The sequence below is a fragment of the Mustela erminea genome, chromosome 11 (genome assembly GCF_009829155.1).
Source record: "Mustela erminea isolate mMusErm1 chromosome 11, mMusErm1.Pri, whole genome shotgun sequence".
NCBI classification, from domain to species: domain Eukaryota; kingdom Metazoa; phylum Chordata; class Mammalia; order Carnivora; family Mustelidae; genus Mustela; species Mustela erminea.
The window spans coordinates 95251848-95273652 of NC_045624.1; the positions used below are offsets into that span (position 1 = coordinate 95251848).

Sequence of the window (21805 nt, forward strand, 5' to 3'; positions counted from 1 at the left end):
TCTGCAGGCAATTATGTTGCTTGTGCGAGAGCCGTGCCGCGGACCCGCCAGAGCAGCTGGAGAGCGCCCCGCCGAGGAGGGCGGGTGGTGGGGTGGGGACGGAGGTGGTGCGGGCTGGTGCCTCAAGGAATCAACCCCTCCCCACCCCGCTCCACCCCGGGCGCGGGCGCGGGTGAGGACAAGCAGGTTCTGGGCTGTCCTCACAACAGCTTCATCTGGAGCTCAAACATGCAATCCCGTTAGCTCCAAAATTGCCTTTCAGAAGAGAGTCCTTCATCTGGCGTGTCTCTGCTCTCCTGTGACTGTGGTGGTCCAGAAGGCTGCCGTATGGTTGCTGCTGTCGCTTTTCTCCGGGGAAAAAACAGCAAAGGCTGAGAAGTCGCTGTGCACACTTCTCATTTTCAAACACACTGAGCAGGCTCATTGCCAGTGGTCCCCTATTGTATACACTTAGTATCAAAAATATGTCTCTATCTAGGCTGAGCGTGGGAGAGAGACTTGCCAGGAGGAGAGAACGTAATGAACTACTTATTTATTATAATGCGAGGTGGATAATTTTTGAAAACCCACATTCTGCTTTATTGAGGCCAAAGGGGACAAGTTAAATGATTTTTACGCAGCTCCCGGTGATGTCAGTGAACCCAAACATTTAACTAGGGAACAGGATTTAATACGAAGGCGCATGTGTTATTATTAGATGGCTGATGGCTGGGTGGAGGGGGTTAGACAGACAAGACAGACAGACAGACTGACCTTTGTGGGAACCGTGATATGGCCATTCACAAATTCTGTGGCCTTGGGAAGAGTCATAACCCCCTCCAGACCCCACCGTGTTCTGTGTGGAGTTTCAGCTCTGTTCAGTTTGGTAGTTCGTACAAACCTCACAGTGCGTGGTGACAGGTCCCGTTTAATGACTCTCGGCCACATTGTTGCTACGAGAGCTGTGCTGCTGTGCAGAGGATATTATGTCTGAATCTATGAATGCTTGTGTTTGCACCAGTCTATCGTGCTCAGTTGGAAATTTAGTTTCCCGGGTATAAAGGGCCGCGTGCATGGGTTCCTGCTTCTCAGGAAACGGTCTGGTTTCCGTGCGTGAATCCAGCTGAGCGGGTGGCGTTGAACCACTACTGCTGATGGTGTTGTTGAACAGACTCGCTGTGTCCCATCCGTGAACTCATGAAAGCACAGCTCTTTGAGTCTGACGGAAGAGAGCAGACAAAATCTAATGGATAAGACGTGTTTTGAGGAGGAGACGTGTTTTGTCCTGAAGGTTGTTTGGCTCGTGAACACCTTTGGGAGTCTGGGTGAAGCCACGTGTGCAGCCATGGCGTGTTCCGAAGAAAGCGGGAGATTCACAGATCCCTTGACTGACAGCCTGGGCCAGCCTGAGGTTTTATCTCCAGGCAAGAATCCTTCTGTCAGATGGACTGAGGGGGCTGAAAACAGCGGATGGTGCCACAGTGTCCCAGTGAAGAAGGGCCCCAGGGTGGCCGGCTGGAATCACAGAGCCACAGCCCAGGGACCACGTGTTGTTCCCATTGACACAGTGGTTCTCCCCTCACCGGGCCCTGCCTCACACCTGACACTGCATCTGCTGACCCCTCCGTCCCCAAGGAGGGAGGTGCAGGGACCCCGAGGACAGTCTCGGGAAGGCAGCCCCCAGAGTGCCCTGCAACCTGAAGACGTTACAGGCATGAAAAGGGACTTGCAATTAAATGGGATTTGGAATCCAAAGAAATTAGGGTTTGGACAAGGGCGTAGAGTCTGAAAGAGATGATAGAAAAAAAATGCCCCAGTGACAATTGTCTTTTTTTTTTCTTCTGAATATTCCTGCTCTCTCTAGCCAAGAAAACTTGATATTTTAGCTAGAAAGTGAGGAGAATTAGCATCAAAAAGGGGAAAGGAATGTCAGAAAGAAAAGAGAAGCTAGCATCTGTAATCATTGAAGCAGGAATGTATTAGGTGATTATTTGGTGCTTAAGGCTTGTAAGGGCTAGGCTGCAGAGTCCTGATCCAGGTCCTAGAAAATTCACTCACGGGGGCAGGGGCCAGCTTTCAAAAGGAGGAAACCCACACAAATTCTGGAAGGATGGTGAACAGCGTGCCACTAGCCAGTAAGTAAGTAAATATTACACTGCATTTTAATGAAAGTAGAGAGTGTTAGAAACCACTGTAGGTATCACTAAAAGATAAATTATGCCCTAGGAGCATACTTTTTTTTTCTTTTTTAAAGATTTTATGTACTTGAGAAAGAGAGAGAATGGGAGAGAGCATGAGCCGGGGGAGGGGCAAAGAAAGAAGCAGGTTCCCTGCTGAGCGTGGAGCCCAATGTGGGACTCGATCCCAGGACCCTGAGATCAGGACCTGAGCTGAAACTAAAAGTCGGACGCTGACTGGACTAAGCCACCCAAGTGCCCCCCGCCACCCCTGCCCCATTTAACTTGTTACTTAAAAAAAAGGTAGGGATCGTGGAGCTGTTAATATGTTGATTTGAACCAAGTATTTGAAAGGTGACTAATGAATATATAGGAAAAAAGAACAAAAAACAAAAAACAAAAAAACGGCTGCACAGCTGTCGGAGAATCGCGCGCGAAGACTGTCCCCTGATGCGGCAGGTGTGGCTGGTGGCAGGTCTGGTCAGTCTGTGGCCCTGTTGCTGATTCCTCCTTTGCTTAAAGACGTGACGCTCCGATCCCCTGGTCCAGCGTCTCAGCAACAGGACCTCGCGTGGGAGCTCTCCCTACTGAGTAACAAAACACCGACCGTGAGTGCAGCGGGGCTGGACGGGTCTTCTTTGGTGGGTCCCTCTCGTTCCAACAGGGGACGGGGCTTCCAAGTGGGACAGGGAGCTGCCCCGTTCCTGGACGGCCCTCCTGACTGTGAGTCAACATCCCGCTGTGCTTGGTGCCCACCTCACTGCATCACACACCTGGTCAGGTGTCCTTACCCCCAAACACCCGAGCCCCCCATCGTGAGGTTTAAGCGAGAGACTTTGTTGGACACTGTGTCCTGTACGGAAGCAAGGGACACCTGGTCTTTTGTGCTGGAGACCTAAGAGGACCACGGTGTTTACTGTCAGCTACCTCAAGAGCTGTCCTATGGAAAGAAAAGTGACTGGTCACAGGCTGCTCCAGAAGATAGAGTTAGGATCGGTGGTGTTAAGAGATTTTGGGGTCACTCTGAGAGAGCGTTTCATGGCAGGGATAGCTGCCCCAAGCCCTTTCTCACAGACTGCTGGCATTTACATTTCTGTTTCAAGGACCACTTGGAATGCTGTTGCTTCAGCCGGTTGTCCTGGCAGGTGTGTGAGAGAGGACGCACTGGACTTCTGCCCCAGAAGGGACAGTAAAGGTGTGGGGTCTGATTTCTCCTTGCAGGGCTTTTCTTCAGGTGCGGGCTGGACCCTTCAAAGCACCAAGGAGTCATGACCTACCTCTTGGGTAATTGATTTAATTATTTAATGACAATTAGATTCTTTGGTACAGTGGGTATTTAAGAATAATTGCTTCCAAGCTCTCCCCTCGACCTTGTATGCTCTAAAATAATTTCCATCGTGCTCACGTGACCAGGCAGATTTTTGTTGAGGCGAGTTTCCAAAACAGCGTATGATTTTATGTGTGATAGTTCTACGTACGGTGTTTTCGGAACTCTGAGGATGAATCCTTTGACCCAAGGACTCATTCTGATGCCACGGGTTCAGATAGAAGAAGGAACTAGAGGAAGATAGCAGCCCACCTCGAGGGCCAGGCCCGTGTCCCACCGCTTGGAGTCCCGTACGTTGTGGAACCAGCGAACACAGAAGGGAACCCGGGCTTTCAGGAGGTGCTGAGGGATTTCAGGTGCAGCTGCCGAGTCATGCTAGGAACGCAGCAGCACGTCTGCCTCCAGGCTGCACATGAGGACGTGGGACAAAGGCTGCAGTTTACAGTGAGTGACTTGTCCGCTGATACTTGGAGCCATGACTCCCAGACCCGTGCCCTTGAATGGGGCGTGTGCTTCTGTGACAGACATCGTGGGAGGTGAGCCAGGGATGCAGCTCAGCTCCAGGGTATGGAGGAAGAGAGATGTGCGGGTGTGTTTCTTAGAACCTAGTGCCATCAGACACGGGTATGGGCTGCCTTGAATGTCAGACCCCTTTCTCCCCAGCTTTGCAGCCACACGCAAATGACTCCCGTGGTCAGCTTCACCTGCTGTCAGTGGCAGAGCCTCCATCTGGGTCTCCTGACTTTGTGACCCCTTCCCCATCTGTATCATGGGACCACACACCTGTCTCCCAGGCTGCTGGAGAGGGAGGAGGACACGGGCTCATCGTGGAGTCCCACAGCACAGTGCCCAACACGGAGAGGACACTGAGAAGGAAGCTTTCCAGTTTTACCTCCAAGCCTTCTTTTCTCCTTTCCTTTTTTTTTTTTTTTAATTTATTTATTTGAGAGAGAGAGAAAGCAAGCATGGAGGAAGGACAGAAGGACAGAAGGACTCTCAAGCAGACTCCATGCTGAGAGCAGAACCTGACCCAGGGCTCCATCCCATGACCCTGAGGTCATGACCTGAGCCTGAGTCAAGAGGTGGATGCTTAACCGACTGAGCCACCCAGGACCACTTCATGCCTACTTTTTCTACAGAGCTCTGCTGATTTCCTTTCTTGACAGCTTTGGATTCTCCTTCCACACCTAGGAACTCTGTGCAAAGAAGCAAAGAAGCCAGAGCCAGGCTTGACCTTTGGGGGAGGGGCGGCGGGGACGTCCACGACTTCCTCCAGCTCACAGAGCTCCAGGGGCAGGTACCCTGTGGCCTGGCGGTTGACCCTCCCCAGGGCTGCTGCCTCGGTCCCCAGGGCTCCCTGGAGCTCCCCAAATGTGCTCTGTTTTCAGGAAACACTGTGGGATTTGTTATAAAAGTGGGATTCTGTTCCCTGTGGGCGGGAAGAGGACCCAGCCAACGAGACTCATCTGTGCTTCCGTCCTTGTCCCAAGACACGTGACAGGAAGACAAACGTGACTCTTCCCTTTACTCTGTAGATACGCAACTCTCCCATGGATGTATCTGATGTCCCGGATCTTCCCCAGTTCGGACGTGGCTTTCATCTCCTACGTGTCCGTGAACTTCATCTTCGGGCTCTGCACCATGCTGATGACCACCATGCCCCGGCTGCTGGCCATCGTCTCCAAGGCTCAGGTCAGTGGGCTCCAGCCACGACTCTCAGGGCAGCGGGGAGTGCTGCCTCGTGCCCCTTCTGCTGCTCCTCCAGCTGGAGGTAAAGGGAAATGAGCCGCTGTCCATGGTCTCTAGCCCCCAGATAGAGAAGCCACCCCTGAGGCACGCAAACACTGGGACTGTTATGAGAGCTGAGCTCAGACCTCCTTGTTTGTTAATGGGTTCCTGATCCACGGTCGGAAGGACGGATGGGTGTCCAGGTGTCACAGGAGTAAGGGTCCGATCCCTCTGTCTGGGATCCTGTGCTGCAGGGTGGGATTGGCTGCTCGGGCCGAGCACACTCTCCGACCCCTGGAACATAGCCAGATCTGCTATGTTCAGAGTGTCACAGTAGAGGGCTGCCCCGAGAAGGGGCTCCGTCTCCCCCGGGGAGGGTGAGGGAACCCCTCTCCAGGAACCCTGTCTCCAACGGGGGTTCACACTGGCGAGTCACTTTTGGGAGGCGACCCCCCCGCAGGCATCTCTGTCAAGCCGGATACAGCTGTGTCCCTGCCGTGCTCCTCCCACCTCCCTCCTCCCCCTGAAGCCCCCCTGGGTCTTGTCTGTTTCACCCCTCCTCAGCCTACCCTGCACTACCTCTGGGGACAGACGTTGGAGTTTTGCGTTGCCCTCTGTCCTCTGCTTTCTGTCCTTTTCATCCCTGCTCTCTGCTCTCAGCTCAGACCACTGTCCCTCCTGACTCCCTGCTGTCTGCCTGACCCCAGTCCCTCTGTCGTCCTGGTGTTTGATTGACTCATGGGTGGAGAAGGTGGCCTGAGAAAGGGCCGGCCCTCCCGGTTCCGGAGGCGGTGCTCCTGGCCCGTCACAGGTGAGTCGGGGATGGGTGGATGCCTGCTCATGGGGCAGGCTCTCTTGCTCTGCCCTGGGCTTGTGCAGACCGTCCACTCTCCAGCATGGCTCATACTGTTTTTGGGGGATCGTGGCCCACATTGGCATGGAGACATTAAGTACGGAAATATTCATTATGCATTCAGGGAAGGAAGAAATCTGTTTTGGTGATTTTTGCAGAGCTAGTGTTGTCACTAGTCTGTGTTAACGTGTGTGGCTGATAAGTAGGAAACCCCGATACAGTTATGGGGCATTCGCTTGAGGAGGACACGGAGGTAGCCGAGACTGTGCACGTGTTCCCTCCCAGCCCCACGGATCCCCGAGAGGGCATGGGTCACGCAGGGTGTCCCCGTGACCTAAGCTGAGAAGAGGGGGCAGACTAGGGCAGATGGACACTCCCTCCAGTGTGAAAGACAAAGCTCGAGGGGACAGGATCACAGGACAAGAGCAAAAGGAGGAATCAATGGGACCAGGAGAGGAGACCAGCCTGGAGGCTCTGTGCCGTGACAGTCCAGCTCTGACGTCCGCGTCCGGTTACAAAAAGGGTCAGGCTTAGTTGTTCACAAATAAAAAGAGACATTTTATCATTTGCTAAGGTCTCTCTTTTCCTTTGCCCTTTATTTTGGTGGTGTTTGCTGAAGAAACCCAGTGTCGCAATGGGTAATTTCAGATCTTCAGTGTAAGCTGTGGACCGATAAATATATTCTTATAGAATCAGTCAAGGGTGACTAGGTTCTCAGATCAGCTACGTGAGCCAGGAGACCAGGGTTAACCATTGTGTGTCCAAACTGTACTGTTCATCAGGGCAATTTAATTTTTACCAAATCACAATTTTTTAAGCTAACGTCTATAGAAAATGCATTTCGGGTTCTAACCCGCCATCTCGAACACCTTCGTTTCCCACCGGTGAGGATCTCCTGGTTGGCAGGGGTGGGGTGGGGCGTGGCTGGGTAGAGGAATGTCCGGAGGGCAGTAGCTCATAGTTCCAGTAATTTCTTTTTTTGCACACTTCATCAGTTCGCAGTTATCCTAGATTGGACACTTATGGATTGTTATTTCCTGAATTTGTGCAGTCACGTCCTGTCGTATGCTACCTTTGTGTTCAGGTGTCGTGGACGGCTCTGTTCTCATTGCAGTAGGGACAGCTGTGATTCCCTTAAGGCAGATTTAAAGTCCTCATCATGATTATGTCTGTTCCTTAGGTCCCAGCTTCTGAGTCGGAAGCTGTTCTGTTCTACTGTTGCTACATTATAACCAGGGAGAGAAGCTGCTGTCACGTGGCACATTATTTGACTCAGGGATGGGCACAGTTTTGTAAAAGCTGGGATTGATAAGCCCCTCTAAGACTGGTTGCAATCCTTAAAGATGGTAGACAGGAGAAGAGCTAAGGGAAGAATCAGAGGAAGCGTACGTGTTTTCTCCGTGTCTGTACGCCAGAGACAATCGGCCATAATAGAACAATTCATGCCCCTTTGTTGAATCTTTGTTGCTCCCACATCATGTTATTTAAGACTGCATTTACATAAGTCAAGCTGTCCCTTTGCATCATAAGGGAAAACTGGACGTTGTCTAGGATGAAATATATAATCGATGATTTTGTGAATTTTTCCTTAGTATTTGTGATACGGCACATCCCGTGTCGTGTTTTATAATGTATTCCTCATGATGCCTTTGCTCCTTATAAATACTACTCTTCAGATGAACTTGTTCGAACAGAGAGAGAATGACTGTAAAACAGCGAGCCTCATTATTTTTTTAAAGATTTTATTTATTTATTTGACAGAGAGTGAGTGAGAGAGAGAGCACCAGCAGGGGGAAAGGTAGAGGAAGAGGGACAAGCAGGCTCCCCGCTGAGCAGGGAACCCAATGTAGGGCTCCATCCCAGGACCCTGAGATCATGACCTGAGCCGAAGGCAGACATTTAACTGACTGAGCCCCTGGGCCCCCTGAGGCTAATTCTTGATATTTCTATGGACTTGCCAAGCAGCTGCGGTTCCACGCTTAGCTACACCCTGTCTAAAAGTCAGCTCAAAGGACCCCTTTGCCGTGAATTTTCTCCACAGGCTGTGTTCCTGGGTGGAGGGATTTTATTCCTTGGGCCAGAAAGATCAGGGTTGCGTCCCGGTCCTACCCCTAAGTAACCTGAACACATTTATCAGCTGCTTGAGGCTGTTTCTTGCATGGTCGCTGGGTTCACCTCTCAACACTCTGCACGTTTATTGGGGGAGTAAAATGCAGTGACGCTCCATCAAGGTACAAACACATGATACTTTCCAGAAAGTTCTGGCAGACGATGATTAACATGGGAACAATTCTCATCTCCTTGTAAAATAAAGCGAACATTCCTAAAACACCAGATGGTTAAAAAAAAAAAAAAAAAAGCAAATTCTATGGGAGATGTTGAATTTTTATATACATTTAAATTAAAACTGATATTGCCCAAACATATGCAGGCTGTCTTGTATATGTTTATTTTCTGTGCATGCTCTCTCTTTCCAGCTGCTCCCTTATTCGTCCTTGTCCTTGTCATAACACTCGATTGTAACATGTTTCACGGAGACAGCTACATACATTCAACATTTACTATATGCTAATTTCATACTAGGCACCTTCCATGGTATTTACCTGCTCTCAGTGACAGCTCCCAGTACTGTCTGCTTGTTTGAACACTCCTCGGCCCGTGACTTGGGATGTTCCCTGTATGTCTTACCTGGCCTGTTGTAACACCTGCCACAGGCTGGGGGGCCTGACAAGCTGATGCTGTGCATCTGAGATCTCAAGGTGCCTGTAGAATCAGCTCCTCCGTAGGACCTGCTTCCTGGCTTGGAGATGACTTCAAGCAGCAGAGAGGGCAAGCTCTCGTGTCTCTAACTCTTCCCAGGAGGGCATTGATCCCATGGTGGGGGCTCTGTTTTCCTGACCTCAATCATCTCCCTAAGGTCCCACCTCCGAATACCATCGCACTGGGGGTCAGGGCTGCACCTGTGAATCTGGGAGCCATAAACATTCAGTCCATAACATTTCATTACACACTACCCCCCAACGCGTGTCCTTCTTGCAGGAAAATACATGCAGTCCATTCCAACAGCCCCAGAAGTCTTGCCTTATCCTAGCTTCAACTTGAAATCTTTACCGAGGTCTCACCTGAATCAGGTGCGGGAGAGGCTTTGGGTGTGATGCATCAGGAGACAGAATTCCCCTCCATGTGTGAGCCTGGGAGGAGCACTAGTTATGCGTTTCCAAAGCACAGCACAGCTGTGGGACAGGCTCGGGATAGGCATGCCCGGCCAATAGCCGAACTCAGAAGGAAGAAGCAGATGAGGGCTCCCAAGCACGTCCACCACCCAGAAGGCAAAACCACCAGACCTGAGTCTTGACACCGATCCTCTTAGGTTTGATGGCCATCTGTGCCTGTTACTGAGTGGCTGTGACGGGGGGACAGCAGGGGAGAGAGATTTCAGGTTGATTTATTTCCCCTTTCTCTCACTGTACAGAATTTACAGAACATCTATGACGTCCTCAAGTGGGTCTTCACCATTTTCCCTCAGTTCTGCCTGGGGCAGGGACTCATAGAACTCTGTTACAATCAGATCAAATATGACCTGACCCACAACTTTGGCATCGACTCCTACGTGAGCCCCTTTGAGATGAACTTCCTGGGCTGGATCTTCGTACAGCTGGCCTTGCAAGGCACGGTGCTTCTCCTCCTGAGGATTGTGCTGCACTGGGACCTTCTGCAGCGGCCACGGTATGTCCTGCGGGGCTCAGCCTAGGAGGGCACCAGCTGCTCCACAAAGAAGGAGAGAAAGCTCCGTCCCAGAGAGCACAAGACAACAAATGTGTCCGATCTGTGTGATACGCCATGCGGATGAGTGATGATCTTGATTGTATGTTGCTTTTGCTTCTCTTTCCTTTCTTTTTTCCTTTTTTCATTGACATGAGTCACCCACTCTGTGAAGGAGAATATCAAAAAAGATGAAGTGTTGACCTGTGATATAATTGCTCTAATTACTAATTTTCCCCTGTGATTAAATCCCCTCTTACTTTGATTGTAGCATCTAGGGCAAGTTTAGTTGATACCATAACGAAGTTAATTAATTAATTAATTAATTAATTTTTTGAAGATTTTAGTTATTTATTTGAGAGAGAGAGCATGAGCAGAGTGAGGGGCAGAGAGAGAAGCAGCCTCCCCGCGAAGCAGGGAGCCCGATGTGGGACTTGATCCCAAGACTCCGGGATCATGACCTGAGCTGAGGGCCTATGCTTAACTGACAGAGCCACCCAGGCGCCCCTCACATAATTTATTTTTATGGCTAAATGACTTAAACTTGCAACATCAGGAATGGACGGAAGGTCAGCACTGATAAGAACTTGCCCTTTGCCAGATCCTGTCTGTTGTCATTAATGCTGTGCTCTCTTTGTTCGGTGATGAACTTCAAGTAGCACAGGGAGATGTGTGTGTGTGTGTATATATATATATATACACACACATATGTATTATTAGTTAATATTAACATTTATATATATCTCACATATAAGTACATAATTGCATATAACATATATATATATTATTTATGTTTATGTTACTGTGTATATATTTGTAGGTCCATAATGTGGCCCATCTACACACACACACACACACACACACACACACACACACAATCTCTGTCATCCTAAGTGGGATTTAAGGCGACTTTGTGCAGGTGTCTCGAGCATTGTCACGTAATGTCAGGACAGACACACAGGGAGGAAATGTGTTTTGCTATGTCCCCTCACAGTGTGTGTGTTTTCCTGTGACCCACCAGGCCCCCATCCGTTGCCTTGGTCTTTCCAAGAGCCGCATGTGTCTCTAAATTCATCTCTGAGACAGACCCTTCATGAAGAAATTACTAATTAGGACCGTGTCATTGGAGAAGCTGTTAAGGACTGTGGACACATTGTGACTATTTGGTGGCGATGTCTTTGTAGAATTGTTCCCATCCGTCATTTCATGACATGCTTCCTGCAGAATTCCTTTCAATCTGCTAGAGCCGCGAGCTGCCTTGACTATCCATCCCAAAGCTCTCTTGAATTGGCCCCGATCTCTCCGGCCCCAGATTTCCAGTGTCTGAATGAACGTGGAAGAGAATTCTGAGTGCCTTTCAAGCATAATTGGTTCCGTGATTGCCCCTCATGAGTTTAATCTGTTTTGAAACCTAAACCATAGAACCACCTTGGGTGGATTTCAGGGTGCCCCGTTCTCTCCGGGACCATCAGAGGACTTCTTTTTGAAAGAGCAAACTCCCTTTCTTACTTGGCAGAGCCTGCGTTCTATGGTATTTTAGAGTAATGCCTTTGCTCTCCACAGGGGGTCATTAATATTTATTGTTACTTGTCAGCGAGGAGGCTTGCATGGAGGTAAGGGTGATCTGATTGGGACGCTTGCTGCCTGCCGCCTCCTTACTGGGGACCATACAGCGACCACCTCGCTAAATTAATTTGTTTTTTTAAGTCCTCATCTGGGGGTCTCTGGGGGGGCTCCGTAGGTGAACCGTCTGCCTTCGGCTCAGGTCGTGGTCCTGGGGTGTTGGGATCGAGTCCCGCGTTGGGCTCCCTGTTCAGTAGGGAGCCTGCTTCTCCTTCTCCCTCGGTTGCTCCCCCTGTTTGTGCTCTTTCTCTCTCTCAAATAAACAGAAAATATTAAAAAAGAAAAAAATAAAGTCCATGTCTGACCACGTCACTAATCATTGCCTAAACAAGAAACCCCAAGGTTCTTAGCCAGGCCCCCTTGAGTCGGGCATGTGATGCCCTGTGAAGCTCTCCATGACCACCCCCTACCCCCATGGGTGACATTTGCTTCTGGTGGTCTGCTCAGTCGGGGCCTCTGGCGGGACTGATCTCCTGCCCTCCAGCACCCACCTCGTGCTGCTCCCTACCTCCCAGGGCCCCCCCATGCCTTCTCAGCCTTCCTGTCGTGGCCTTTCTCTCTCTGCTCCAGTGTGGTTTTCTAGTGTTTATGTGTCACTTTGTTGTGCCTGACCATCCGCTCCGTTGCATGTGGAGTACCGTGCACTGGTGTTGAATCGTGCGTGGATGGGAAGGCGCCGCCCCCAGCACCTGGGAGAGTTAGTGCCTGTTGCCCTTGTTCCCCCACCATCCCCCACCCCGACCTGGGCCAGCAGTGTCCATGAGCAGGTGCAGCCACCTCCTCCTGGCTGTCTGATGGGCTTGCTGAGGTCCTGAACTGCATCCGCTGCTGGCCTTTGGTTGTCTGCTGAGAAGCCACATCTCCATGAGAACCTGAGCCCTGGCTGAACACCAGGCAGCCCGGGGGCATTTGGGACCGTTTCCCCCTCTTCTCTCCAGTCTGGAGCTGACCTGACCTTGTGCGTCCAAGGGGCTGCCAGGTGCGAGCAGGCAGGTGGCCCGGGAGAACTTCTCTGCTGCTGCTGGGCATTTGGACTCTCTGGAGCCCGGGCGTCTCCTTCCTCTTTCATGGAGAGGCTGGTTTTGTGCTAGTCAGCTGGAAGGGGGTGCAGTGGTGCATTTCGGAGCCCTGTGTGTTGGGCTGTGAGGTGGCCAACGAGAAGCGACCTGGGGCCACTGTCCCACACCCACTGTAAACAGATATACTTTCCTGCCTCCTCCCCACCTGGAACCCTGAGATCAGAAACTCTGGGGATGAGCCTGAGGGGGGACCCGTAAAGCTTCCCAGGTGCTCCCAGTGAGGACAGGGTCAGAGCTGCTGAAGGGGGGACCTGGGCATGGGTCTCGGAGACAGGGAGGAAGAAGGACTCTCCCCTCTTTAAGTCAGAAAAGGACAGCAGAAGGCCAGGCCAGCATAAGGGTCCAGGGACACGCCTGCAGCCAGAAAAGGGGTAAGAAACCACCACGCTGATAAGTGCGAATTTGGATGACTTTTCACAAACTGAAGGGAGAGCAAACACGTCACTGCCTTCGTGACCCGTTCCATTAGCCACTCTGGACATAACCACTGTTCTTGTTTTCTTTTCTTTTTTTTTTAAACACATTAAAAGCCATTATGTTTTATTCACTAAACTACATTAAGTTCAGAGGCACCTTGATGGCTCAGTCAGTTAAGCGGCCAACTCTTGGTTTCGGCTCAGGTAGTGATCTCGGGGTCATGGGATCGAGCCCCATGTTGGGCTCTGAGCTCAGCGGGACGTCTGCTTGAGACTCTCTCTCCTTCTCCTGCTTCCCCTCCCCCCCATATAAATCAATCAATCAATCTTTCTATACAATACATGAAGTCCACATTTGGCCTAGGTTACACAATTCCAATCCACCATATAATCCTTGTTCCCAATACAGAATATAAATATGACAGAGCACTCTCATGCTGATATAATGATCTTGGAGTACCGACTTCTGTAATTTCCCACAGATCTTGTTTTTATCTCCAGTGATGTGTTTCTCATGCTTTTGAATGTTGTGTGAATGGTTCCATGTAATACATACTTCCAAGTAGCTAGCTCTATTCTCTTGTCTCCTAGGTTGTGTGTTCAATAGATTCTGTATTTGTTCAAAGATGATTTTAGGCACAGAAAAAAACAACACAGGGAAAGGACCTAGGACTCTGGGAGCCAACAGTGGATATTTTATTTTAAATGCCCTTTGATCTCAAAATAGTTTAAGACTCATAAGAAATTGCAGAATTCATATAGAGTCCCTGTGCAACCTTCCCTCAGCTTCTCCCAAGGATACCATGATAATTTGGTCGCATATTACACGACAAGATCACCTGGGCAAAACCAGGAAGTTGATTTTGGTATAGCCTTAACTCAGTGGTCTGTACCCATTTAATGATTAAAATGTTGGTATGTTACAGTTTAAGGGGGAAATTGAAATTGCTTTAAGGTCAAAATGTGCTAGGTTGAAAATCATAACGAAGATTAAAAAGGGAGCTGCTCAGATTTAGAGCAAATAAATTTGAATCGAAAATTAAATTGGTATTCACCTGGCAAACACTTATTAAGTCTCTCATGCACCGTGTTGTGCAAAGTACTTGCTATACAATCCAATGTGTTCTATGTAACCATAACGTTTGTTACAGTTAATCTTGTGATACATTCTTTTTCTACCTCACACGGAAGACTGACAGATTTTATTATTTATAAAATTGAAAAGTACCTCTAGTTGGGCATCTGTCCACTTCAGTGTCTTTTAAAAAATTTTTTTATTTTTTATATTTTTTTAAGATTTTATTTATTTATTTGACAGAGAGAGAGAGAGATCTCAAGTAGACAGAGAGGCAGGCAGAGAGAGGGGGGAAGCAGGCTCCCCACCGAGCCGAGAGCTGGATGCGGGACTTGATCCCAGGACCCTGAGATCATGACCTGAGCTGAAGCCAGAAGCTTTAACCCACTGAGCCACCCAGGTGCCCTTTTGCTGTCTTTCCCTTCACATTTGGGGATGAATGTGGTCCTTTGCTTGTTATTTTTTTCTTAAATATATTATTTATTTATTTGCGAGAGAAAGTACAAATCCAAGGGAGAAGGAGAGAGAAAATCTGAAGCAGACCCTGCCCTGAACACAGAACCTGACACAGGGCTCAAACTCACAACCACAAGAGCATGACCCGAACTCAAATCAAGAGTCATCTGCTTTACCAACTGACCTACCCAGGCACCCTGGACTCTCGCTCATGATCAGTCACAGTGGTGGAAGTAGGGTGTGTAGACCAGAGCTGACAGTGTGGCTCAAGGCCACCCACATCTGTTTCAACGAGTCTCTGAACTTTCTGTCTGTCTTGACTCTTCCCCTTCCAGGTCGCGGTTGTGAATTAACTCTGACTTCATCTTTCCAGGGGTCCGTCTGCCATTCAAGGCACAGTCACATCTTCCAAGGACATAGACGTGGAAAAAGAGCAAATAAGAGTGTTGAAAGGAAGAACCAGTGAAGACCTTCTTGTGCTATACAACCTTAGTAAAAGCTATGGAAGCTTCTTCAAGAGGACCACTGCTGTGCGAGATATTAGTTTGGGCATACGGAGAGGAGAGGTAAGGACCTTCTGTTTGTGATCCTCTCTGTTATGAACCCGTGTATCTCTAGCTGTGCACCTGCTTGTGGTAGGCTCACAGTATCTGCGATTAGAGCCAAGAGCTTTCCGATTTCTGACATTTCTGCAAAAATCACTAGACACAGAATCTGAGTAGAGAGTCTATTGACTCCTCCCCTGGGGAAAACTTTGACTGATGGATGGGAATTTATCGTTTCACAGTTTTCAATATTTCATGCGTTTGAAGAGTTTTAGTCATTGCTTGGGCTATGGGATGACATTTTATTGAGGGAAATATTTTATCAATCCAGTTAATTTAGGGAACCTCTTCTAACTCTTACTTGGACATCCACACTTTTTAACTGGCCAGTTAAGCCCATTTAGTAAAACGCTCCCTGGGGAGGAAAAGGGCACTGGCACCAAAGCCAGAGTTTAGAATTTTTTTTTTTTGGGGGGGGGGATATGGCATCAATTCTTATAGAAATGTTTAATCAGAACTGATGGAAGCCATGCAAATTGTTCCTGATTTGTGCTTAATTGCCTCAAGAGAAATCAACTCTGAAAGTGATTACCGTTAATTAACTGTGAAAAATAAGAGGTTCCTTGCATTGCTGTTGTGCCCAGCTCCTGAGAACCTCGAGGCAGGTTACCGGCTTATGGGATGGCCAAGCATGCTGTGCTGTGGCAGAGAGCAGGTGTTTCAGAGAGGAGAATTCTGAGGGCAAGAGAAGCCTGGGGACCCATCCAGGTTGATCCAGGAGTACCCTCATGTGCTGTCTGTCCTGTGGTTTGTGGCTGACAAGGACAGTACACTAAGGAGGGTGTTTTGGTAGCTACTATTGGCCACTCAACCCAAAGACTAACTCTGCAACCTTTGGCATCATACTGAACTATTTGTTTTACTTCCACTTCAAAAATCATTTTTTAGTTTTACTGCTACCTGTTGGGGTACTTTTAAGCTGAAGAGTAAGAGGAAACCTTAGAATGTTTCGTAAAGGAGTTGCTCCAGGGATCTGAAAGGGAAGGCCATGATCACGTAGCATGTTAGGTACCCTCACGTGTGCTGCCCCAAATCACGTGGGTGGTACTGCCTTGGAGCCGTCTGTCCGGAAATGGCAGCTGGGTCCATGCGTGAGATGGTGGGAGGGATCAGTCGAGTTCAGGGGGAAGCATGGCTATGAAAGCAGGTGGGAATTCAAGGAAGCCCCTCTCATCCAGAGGTCCCAAATAGGGCCCTGTGGTTTCTAGGGAGGGCCAGTGCCAGGAAAGCCAGAATAGGCACTTTCCTGAGATTCAAGGGTCAGGGAAGTCACCTGAGGTCAGTAGACAGAAAGCCAGCTGATGCCACCAGAAAACAGAGGTCTTGGAGGAGATTTTAAGAACCACACAGACTCCGGCTCTGCCACAGAACCTGTAGCTATGGACATACTGAGAGATAAAGCCTAGGTCTGGAAAAGATGGCAAGAAAGCCATTTGTCCTGTGGGATATAAGACGACATTGAACCAACCCCTCCTCCCCCGCCCAATGCTGTCTTGATGCTGATGTCAGAGTTTAGAACTGACAGTTCTCTTCTTAACTCATGTTGGAGCAGCCTAGAGTCTGACTTGGGGGTGCGGAGAAGGGGAGGGAGAGCAAGGAGGATATTTTAACATACTTTATTTATGTTTTGAAGATTTTATTTGCTTATTTATTGGAGAGAGAGAGAGAGCGAGTGCGGGGTGGAGGAAGGCAGAGAAAGAGAGAGAATCGTAAGCAGACTCTGCACTGAGCGTGGAGTCTGATTGAGGACTCGATCTCACAACCCGAGATCAGGACCTGAGCCGAAACCAAGATTCAGACGTTTAACTGACCGAGCTCCCTAACCACACCCCTGGATGTATCTTAATCTATGCAGCAGCATCAAGGGGATAATGAGTACAATGAAGTGAGTTTCAAAAACTCGTCCTCCACACAGAGACACAGTCAGGACCTTGTTGGAACGACCCCGCAGCAGACGGTTAATCTCAGCACTATCCTGGGGGCAGGCACTCACCGTGACTCTCTGCAGTGCTCCTTACGCAGATTCACTCTTCCTGGGCGATTGTCGATACGGTCACCTTGCTCAGATCCCACGGTCTTCTGCAGAGTGCTTTGTGCAATCGTGTGCATTTGAAGGTCTACGAGTAGCAGAAGCCGGAAATGTCGGGTCCGAGCCATCTGGAAGTCAAAGCTGTCTGTTGTGATTTAGCTGTTCCTCACCTGTGTCTTTTCTCTATGTAGTGCTTTGGGCTCCTGGGGCCCAATGGGGCCGGGAAGAGCACCACATTCAAGATGCTGAACGGGGACGCCCCTCCAACCTCAGGACATGCTGTCGCCAGGACTGCCACAGGGTAAATCCAAGACGGTTGCTCTTGCTGCCTAGGGACAGCCCTCATCCCCTCAGTCCTGTGCCAGGAGTCTGAGACACACTTCTCTCAAGATTTACCCTCCTGTTAGCTGCCAGGAGCCTCTCCTCAGATAGGGAGGAACTTCCGGGGCCAATGAGATAAGTTGCCCACATCTGGCCACAGGGTCAAGGACATGTCTGCAGAAAGCAGGCAGGGCTGACCTCTTTGGTGACCCCCCCGTGGGCTTGAGGTGTCTGGCTGCTGATGTGGGTGAGCAGGAAATGGCCAGAGGGTGGCCATTCTTGCTTCACCAACAGATCCAGCTTCAGACACCCCTACCTATGGGACAGTGGCCCCAGGGAATGACATTGATTCTCTCATTGGCCACCCAGACCCCTCTTTCAGGTGGTTGACAGCTTTGGGTCAGAGTGAGTATCCACATGAGAATCGAGATGGTGGTATCTGGGGGAGCAGGGAGGACATGTATTTTCCCTGCTGCAAAGACCATGCAAGATGCTGGGTGTTGCACACACCACAGGCTGCCCGAGGCCACTGGGTCCCATGGGGGCTCTATGGGCAACCCCCCAGAGAGAGTTTTACCCTCCAAGCATCCTCTCATTCCTTCTGAACTGCACTGCAACTTGGGGACTGTCCCCAGGGCTGTGGGCGCCATCAGAGGTGTGATCGTCCAGTCGGATAAAAGGCCCATTTCTCTATCTCTGCCTGGTCTGGACCGTTAGAGGTTCTCGTCTCTCATAAGAAGGAGACTCCTGGTTCTAAGCCTCTCTGGAGGCAGGATGGGCTGCTTGCTTCTTCCTCTGAATTTGCCCGAGGAGCCAACTTGTCCTGATCACACTAATTAAAATGTCCACTTGCAAGCTTAGGGCTCTTTCCGGACGAGTCCTTCGCATGCTGTCACATGCATCCCAATACAAACGTTTCCATGGCCCCATCTCTGCACACTTTTTCCTTTCCATACCAATTACAAGGCCCCTGGCATATATCTTTTTTTTTTCTACTGCAGCAAATTGATTGCTAATTGACAATGATTATAATAGATTTCACACGTCTGTTGCTCAACTTATATAAGGAAAACCACGTCTTCCGATGGTCCTTCTATAAGCAGCTCCCGTCTGAGTACCCTGGTTGATTTCAGTCTGTCTGCTGGGGTCGCAGAGTCTCTCCTAAGCACGCTTGGAAATCATGCACCTGAGATTTGTATATATGGGTTTAAATAGAATAATTGAAAAAAAAGTTGTTCAAAAATATGAAAATCACCCATGAATTGGCTAATTCTTTGCATCAACAAATACTTCTTGTCCTTCTATGATGTGCCTGGCACTGGGAGGTTTTCTTGGACTCCTAAGGCACAGTGTTAACATTTACACGTCTCCTGCTAGTGTAATTTAGACATGCATTCATCTCTATGTGTATGTATCTATTTTTGGAAAGAGTTTATTTATTTGAGAGAGAGAGAGTGCAAGCAGGGGGAGCAGCAGAGAGAGAAGCAGACTCCCCACTGAGCAAGGAACCCGAAGAGGAACTCGATCCCAGAACTCAGGGCTCATGACCTGAGCCGAAGGCTGATGCTTAACCGGCTGAGCCACCCAGGTGTCCCTATATCTAATTTTATCTATTATCTCTATGTGAAGTATGGGTGGTTAAATGTATTTATGTGGAGAGATTCACATGTTAAAATCAGACAAGCATATAAAGATCATTTACTTGGTATTCCTCCTTTATATTATTCCATAAGCATCTCCCAATCCCCTTCAATAATAGTTATTGTTTTTATTTTTTACAAATCGGGTGGGCATGAAATCTCATTGTTAAATTAGTTTGCGCTTCCTTGATTATTCATGAACTCGAGTGTTTTTCCCACAGTTATTTGTGTGGTAGGTTTCTTTCCTGCCAATTGCCTGTCATGCCCTTTGCCCTTTTCTCTATAAGGTTGTCTGTCTTTTTGTTATGCTTTAATGTAAGAGTTTTTCATACCTTTAACCAGAAACGAATCTTTTTTTAATTTTAATTTTTATTATTTTTAAAATTTTTATTTTTAAAATTTCATTTACATCCAAGTTAGTTAACATGCAGTGTAATATTGGTTTCAGGAGTAGAATTTAGGGATCATCACTTACATGCAACACCCAGTGCTCATCCCAACAGGTGCCCTCCTTAATACCCACCCCCAATGACCCCCTCCCTCCAGCAACCCTCAGTTTGTTCTCCGTGCTTAAGAGTGTCTTATGGGTTGCCTCCCTCTGTTTTCATCTTAGTTTAGTTTTCCTCTCCTTCCCCTATGTTCACATGTTTTGTCTCTTAACTTCCCCATATGAGTGAAATGAGTTTTGACTTTCTCTGACTTATTCCACTTCATATATTACCTTCTAGTTCTATCCTTGTCATTGGAAGTGGCAAGATTTCATTTTTTCTGATGGCTGAGCCGCCTTTCACTGTGTGTGTGTGTGTGTGTGTGTGTGTGTGCATGTGTGTGTACATCACACATCTACACTGTGTGCACACACCCCATCTTTATACATTCATCACTTGATAGACATAGTTTGGCTGTTGTGAACATTGCTGCTGTAAACATTAGGGTACATGTGCCCCTTCAGATCAGTATTTCTGTATCCTTGGGTAAATACCTCGTAGTGCAATTGCTGGATGGTAGGGTATCTTTGTAACTGTTTAAGGAACATCCTGACTGTTTTCCAGAGTGGCTGCACCAACTGGCATCCCCACCAACTGGAAACTAATCTTTTGCATGTTTTAAGAATTATCTTTCTTTGGTACCTTGAATTTTAACTTTGTTTTATAAGTTTGTATGTGTTGATGTTTGCAGTTTTGACGAAGCCAATTTAATGTTTTTTTTTTTTCCTTTGTATTTCTGATTCTTGGAATCTTAACAAATTCTTCTCTTTCTGAGGTCAAAAACTTTAAAATTGTCTTTAATTAATAGTTAGAGTCACCATGTGGTAGAAATAGAATTTGATGTTTTTTAAAATATGTGTTTATTTATTTTGTTATTTTTAGAGACAGAGCGGGGGGGGCGGGGAGGAGTAGAGGGAGAGAGAGAATCTCAAGCAGACTCCATGCTCACCTCAGCACTGAGCCCCGCGTGGGGCTCTATCCCACAACCCTGAGATCAGGACCTGAGCCGAAATCAAGAGTCTGAAGCTCTGCTGATGGAAACACCCAGGCACCCCTTGATATTTTTTCTGTTCTGAGTTCTAGTTTGCTTAATGCCACTTCCTACCAAGGTGTCTTTGTGTCCATCAAAAGGCACTTCTGTAATAGTGAGTCCTCGGACAGGCTGGGCTCTCGGCTCTGGTTTCTCCTGCTTCGCGTTTCCTCCCAGGCGGCTACATTGCCTGCCTGTCCTCCGGGTTCTTAATTTTCAGTATTGTTTGAACTCTTCCGGACCTTTATGATGTATTACTTTTAGGATCCTTTTACCACTCTCTATAAAAATGTCACAATATTTACATCTTTCGTGGGATTGCATCACATTTTTATACTATAATTTGAGGAAATTGAGGTCTTGATGAAATTCTGTTTGCCTTTTCCATGACTGTGGTATATATAGACATTTATTTAGGTCACTTAAAAAATAGCATTCATTTATTTTTAAAAGATTTTATGTATTTATTTATTAGAATTTATTTGGGCGGGCCATGAGTGGGGAGGGGCAGAGGAGCAGGGAGAAGCAGGCTTCCTACTGAGCAGGGAGCCTGATGTGGGGCTCGATCCCAGGACCCTGAGATCATGACCTGAGCCGAAGGCAGACACTTCACCGACTGAGACACCCAGGTGTCCCTAAAAAATATCACTTAGTCACATTTTGGACTTTTCCTTATACATTCCTTGCATATCTTTTTTAGATTTATTCATCCAGATGAATCTGTCTCCATCAAGAAACATTTAATCTCGTTTGTTTGTTTTCATTTTTTCTTCGATTTTCTCACGGCTTGGGACTCGGCCACTGACATCACAAGGGAGTGTGTTTGTGTGTTTGCCGTTTTCTCTCTCTTTTCCTATGTGACACCTTCTGTCAGCTGGGTGGTTCCTTCTTGTGATTCTCTGACTCTCCCGTGCAGAACCAGGTCTTGTGTTGAAGACTTTAGGGTTCCCGCTTGCAGCCATAGGGAAACCATCCCATTTCCAGTCACGGCACGGCTTTGCCTGGTGCTGACCTGCTGAGAGGCCTGGAGGATGAGCAGCCTTCTTGTACCCCGAGTTCCCAGCCCGCTTCTCTCAGCCTCTTTCAGGAGGAGTGAGGCTGTGCTGTAGACCCAGTTACCACACTGGACCTGGTTCTGGTCCCTTGTCATCACAGAGAGGTATGTTCAGTCCCCGTTACGTCCCCCTTACGAGTGTGTTCAGTCTTGCAGGGGCCAG

At 48.4% G+C, this 21805-nt stretch overlaps 1 protein-coding gene across 1 annotated transcript in view; it reads left to right on the top strand.

Annotated features, from left to right (window-relative positions):
- The window catches only part of ABCA13 (ATP binding cassette subfamily A member 13), a 323477-nt gene that overhangs the window by 243592 nt on the left and 58080 nt on the right, over positions 1–21805 (top strand). The window contains exons 52-55 of the mRNA XM_032305346.1: positions 5019–5175; positions 9537–9790; positions 14849–15041; positions 17301–17410. Of these exons, the coding sequence (XP_032161237.1) occupies positions 5019–5175; positions 9537–9790; positions 14849–15041; positions 17301–17410 (714 nt within the window). The remainder of the gene's footprint in view (positions 1–5018; positions 5176–9536; positions 9791–14848; positions 15042–17300; positions 17411–21805) is intronic.